Below are 5,689 nucleotides of genomic sequence, written 5' to 3' on the forward strand. Positions count from 1 at the left end.
GTAAAACCAAGTGACGTTATTAAACAGTACTGATTCCCGTAATCACTAATCGTGCTTGAAAGAGTCTCATCTTTGAAAGGGGCAAATTGTGCTGGACATCCCATGGAAGACGATGATGCACTGTGATGCAATCAAGAGGAAATTTACAGGCATGGAGCTGCTCATATGTGAGGGCGAGAGAATCTTTTATTGTTAGCGTTCGAAGGAGACGTTTTCAATGCACTGTGCTTTGAATAGGCCAGAGTCCCATGCAACTTTCGTGAACACTGACTGGCCAGCCAGAAACAGGCATACACGCTGATGCCATCGCTCGCACATTCATGTGCACCCTCCCCTTTGAGATGGTAAAACCAAAATTTTGAAAACTCCTAAAGCTGACAATTCAGGGTACCTTGATTGGTAGAGAAAGAAAGTTAAAAATAGCAATAAAAACTAGATCACTTACACTGTTGTGGCATTACATTGATGTTCCTATCGTGCTACAGAAACAATTATAAAGCCCAATTCAGAGAACAAATGCTTTTCCATGCCTGAAACCTAATATCTAGACCTCATCAGTTACTTGGAAGTGATGAAAATAATCTGAGAGACCTGGGTTCAAATTACATGTGTAGGAGAAACCCACTAGCTATACTTGTCTCTTTCCGTTTCTGGGACCTTGTCAATATTGGTTAGTGACGCCTCGATTCAGTCCTTGCGGCTTGATATCAACATAGCCAAAATCAGCAAAATATTGGTAGCAATTAGTGGCCACTTCACTAGATTTGTCTTGAAGCAAAAGGCCATTGAAAAAATCACTAGGAAAACCAGGTTCGGAATCCATCAATATCCCAACATCCTCAAGACCACCGTTAGTACTAGGCACTGAGAGACCCTTGCTATCCATAGCAAGTGAAGAGGAATCTGAAATGGTCGAACCTTCTTGAGATGGAGAAACAATGTGAATACTGTTCATTGAAAATTCAGACATGTCAATGACCCCAGGGAAACTAGAAAATTGGAATTGGTTTGGACTCAAGTTCTGGGAAGTGCTATTGATAATAGGTTCGTAGCCAGTATCAGATAAGGCAGGCAATGTTCCTGAAATTTGAGTTAATGAATAATGATCAGAGAAGGTGACAGAACTTTCGGTTTCAGCTTTGGGGACATAAAGAATAGGAGATGTTGAGCAAGGAATGGCATGAATATTAGCAACTTTAGCGGGGGCATTGATAGGGTTGTTCTTGATTGTGAGGCTTATTTTTCCTGCAAGAATCTTCTTTTTCAATTTGGTGTTCCAGTAATTTTTCACATCGTTGTCAGTTCTTCCAGGCAGTTGAGCAGCTATGAGAGACCATCTAAACGAAACAACAAGTTGGAGTAATTAATTATGAATCAAATGGTTGCATGACAGAAATAAACAAATTCCATACAGTAAAAAAGGACCAAGCGAAGCTTTGTATATATAGACAAGACACGTACAATAATTATGTAGAATCGAATAAGGCTTCAACCGAAAAAAAAAAACAAATTAAGTAGACCCGGAAACTTACCTGCTTCCCATTTGACTATAGAGAGTGCATATGATGTTGTCTTCTTCTTCAGTAAAGCCTCCATGTTTGATGTCTGGTCTGAGATAATTAAGCCATCGTAGCCGGCAGCTCTTGCCGCATCGCTTAAGGCCTGTGACCGATAAGATCATAAATCAAGGTTTAGCTCTTGAATAGGCAGGAAATTGAAGGGGTTCGACTACTTACTTGGCTACACTACAAAGCAAGAAAGCATGGACAATTGGCGCATTGCCTTGCGTGCAAATCAAACATATGCAAAGAAAAGCAATTCAATATTGTAAAATTATTTCAGTTATATGTAATACAAAAGAAATTATATATATGCTAAAGACCAATTAACTACTAAAGAAATTGAGCAAAATGGCCCTAATAATTGGGCTGATCAAACCTAGGAAAAGCTGCTCTATACAAACTTGAAATGATGCAGGAAAATATGAGTAATACCCTGGAACCAGGAACCAAGATCAGTACTACAACGAGTCAAACCACAGTCTGCCTTTTCTTACACAGCTATAGTACACAAGTCCAAGAAAAGAAATCAGTAGCACCGGAAAGGCTTGTTTTTTACTGAAAATGTTTGAGCAAACAGGAAAAATAACACAGCACTAATTGTTGATGGTCAAAATGTCTGCAATTAGCACTGGAGAACAAGAATGTTAATTTGATAAGATGGAAGAGAGGAGTGGGGGAAGCAAGCAAGACTTCCTGTATTATCTTTTGATGCATTTGCAATATTGTAGATGAAAACATACATGGAAATTAAATGAACATAATCCCTCTAGGCCTCTCAGCATCTGACTCGACTGATATTTAGTAATTAAGCTAAAATCCTTAACGAAAAGAAAATGAAGAAAATTCCCCTCAAGGAAATTGTTCTCAGGCAAAGCCAACATGTGTGTGTGTGTGTGTTCGAGAGAGAGAGATTACCAGCTTTTTGAGGCAAAGCAATCCAGTTACCACCAGTGCCATGAGTTTCAAGGTAGCTTTTGAGAGTGGCATCTTCCTCAGGAGACCATGGTCCTCTTTTCACGTTTGCTTTGTCACAACAAGGAGCTCTCCCCATTTCTTTTTGCTTCCAATTCACTCTTTAAGTCTTCTCCAACAACAAGCTACTTACCTACAAGCCAAGAATAGAGAAAGAGAGGGGGGAGAGGGGAGGAAGAGGAGGAGGAGGAGGAGGAGGAGGAGGAGAGTTGAGACACGCAAATGCCTACGGAAAAACAGTGGGCTAGCTTCTATGGTGAAGGATATAAAGTTGGTCCAGCAGCTGATGGTACCCAGACCTTTTAATTAGAGAAGAACCTCTTGACATTTTATGACTTCTTCTTTTTTAATTTTATTTATTGAACATTTTTTTTTCTATAATATTTTAGCTCCTCCATCAGCAGGCAGCAGTCAACAACCACACCATTTGAAATGTTAGATAAACAAGACTAGGCACGTTCAAAAATGTCACCACCCGCTTCCTTATAAGCTTGTATATGATTTTAATTATCGAGGTAATATTGGTAATTTAATTTAATATAATACTACTTTAATTGGTCACACAAAGAGTGCTTTGTTCTGGTTCCACTTATATGCTTTACTTAATTCAGTTAAAATCATAAAATAAAAAGATTTAGGTGTGTTTAAAATTGTGATATAATATGCTTTTTAAAATAGCTTTTTGTTTAAAAATATATTAACATAATTTTTTTAAAAATTTGTTTTTTATATTTTACATTAGCAAAACCTTCAGAAAATAGTAAAAAAAATATAAATTTAATATTTTTTTAATCTAAAAACAACAAAAAATAAAAGCATAAGTTGTGGCAACCACCTCATTGGTGTGTGAATGTTTAAGGCCAAACCTAATAAAATGAAAGTTATAGACATAGAATTAAACAGATTAATATGTTTCTTTATATGCTAGAAATTTATTTTAAAATTGTTTTAAAAATAAATTTATTATATGCCTTAATTTCTATATTTTCAACTAAAAATATTTTTGTTATTTTTATGTATATTCTTTATGTCTTTAAACACAAACTAAATGCAACCTAATCTTGTTTCTATTAGCACAAATGATTTGTATCGGCAAAGATGATTCGTTAGTTGATTAAAAATAATATAAAATAATATTTTTTAAAATATATTAAATCTATGTGAGAGATGTTTTTGAAAAGAAGAAAAAAAAAGTCTATTTTTTATTAATTCTCCCTTTTCAACCATTAAAAAAATATACTATTGATGGAAAAATAATTGACAAGGGAAAAATTATACAATGCATGGTGTATGAGAAAAACCAAGGGAGACAGGCAATTCCTGGTTCCCTCCTTCTTGGATTCACATAATGTATTTGTATTATGAAGTCATAATATAACCATGTAAAATTTAATATATTATTATTTTAATATTAAAATAATAATAAAAATATTGGCTTTAGACTTTCCAAATAAATTATCTAATATCATTGCTACACATTTTAATTTGAATCTTAACCTAAACAAGTAATGGAGTAAAGAGTTTTTAAAGTCGGGTTGTTAGCCCAAGTTCATTGAGAGTGTTAATAAGTACCCCACAATTTACCTATTTTTTTTTAGATTTTATTATTATAAATATTATTTATTTTGATAGTTTAAATCAATATAAATAATATTTTTTTCTCTTTGTTGTTGAAATTCGATTACTTCTCTCTCCTCTTTTAAATAGGGACTAAAAAATATCAAAAATAAAATTTTAAATCAAAATTAAATTAGAAAAATATTAAGACACTGAAATTATATAATTTGTATAATTTTAAAAGGTTTATGACAAAAATGCATCTTTTATGAAACTTAAAGCATATTATTCATGTTTGATGTCTTTTTTATTTTGGTCTCATTTCTTTTAATTTCATTCTTTCATAAGAAATAAAAATCAATTGATTTTCAATTAAAATTAAACTATTAAAAAAATATTTAAGAATTAAATTAAAAAAAATACACAATCCATTCACAATAACACCATTCACAATAACACGTGGGAGGATAAAAAGTGAGGTTTTGCACAATAATAAAATTACACCTTTTAAAGTTATTTTTAATTAGATAGAGTTGTTCATAATTATCATAGTATATTTTTTATAGTATTAAGAGAATGTTTGGACTGCATTCCTTAAAAATTTAATTTTTTTTGTTAAAAATTAATTTTTTTATATATTTTAAATTGTTTTGATGTGCTAATCTCAAAAATAATTTTAAAAAAATAAAACAAATTATTTTAATATATTTCAACATGAAAAACATTTTAAAAAATAAACACAACCATACTCCCAAACAAAAAAAATTAACTAATACCAAAAAATTAATCCTTCATGCAATAATTTTACAAAGTGATACAAATCATACTAACCTAAATTTAAAACACATCAAGTACAATTGTTATTTTTTAAAACTGCCAAGTAACTTCTATGCATGATCAATACTACCTGAAATGACCTGTAATATACTATAAGATTGTTCATTGTAATCAAATTAAAATTTTTAAAGGTTATGAAAATTCATGGTGTTTTTGAATCATTTAACCTTTGAAAAATAAAAATAAAAATATTTGGAAATGTCTGGTATAAAGAAAGGGATGTTGAGGATAAATATGGCTTGAAGAGACAACGAAATTCAACATTGTCTTTTTCTCGAAAACACAAGGGAGAAAATTTTCTATAGCTCTAGACAGAGACAGCAAAAGTTTTAATGAATTATTTCACCCTTTATCCTCGTAAACACTACAATCCAGATTCCAGTGGCTTATCGGAGAAATTAACACCATGAACGCAGGGAGGATGAAGTGTCGTTCAATCTCCTTTCCAGTCTACTTGGACCTGCCCGGTGGTCCAAGTGTGCCTGGGCTAGCTTGGTCCAAGCATCCGTAACATTTTTTTTCCTTATAATTTTATTTTTATTTGTTTTTTTATGTTTCCTTTCATTTCTTTTTAATTTCTTATCTCATTTTTTGTATTGTATATTTAAAAAAATATTATTTCTCAATATTTTTTTTAATTATTCAAGATGGAGAGATTTATTAATATGGGTATACAATTTTAAACTTTAAATTAAAATTCTATCTAAAATTATGAAATTCAAACAATGTAAAAATAAAAAAAATAAAAAAAATTGTAAAAT

General features: G+C 31.7%; 1 protein-coding gene across 1 annotated transcript; it reads right to left on the bottom strand.

The window, feature by feature from the left end:
• Positions 1–396: 396 nt before the first annotated feature.
• On the bottom strand, positions 397–2,820 carry LOC105119529 (transcription factor RAX2-like). The gene is made up of 3 exons (XM_011017672.1): positions 2,478–2,820; positions 1,533–1,662; positions 397–1,337 (listed from the first exon to the last, which is right to left on the bottom strand). Exons 1-3 carry the CDS (start codon positions 2,611–2,613, stop codon positions 662–664), a joined length of 942 nt encoding a protein of 313 aa, XP_011015974.1. The 5' UTR covers positions 2,614–2,820; the 3' UTR covers positions 397–661.
• Between the last annotated feature and the right edge of the window lie 2,869 nt (positions 2,821–5,689).

Source organism: Populus euphratica, unplaced genomic scaffold (assembly GCF_000495115.2).
Source record: "Populus euphratica unplaced genomic scaffold, PopEup_1.0 scaffold3051.1, whole genome shotgun sequence".
Classification (NCBI taxonomy): Eukaryota; Viridiplantae; Streptophyta; class Magnoliopsida; order Malpighiales; family Salicaceae; genus Populus; species Populus euphratica.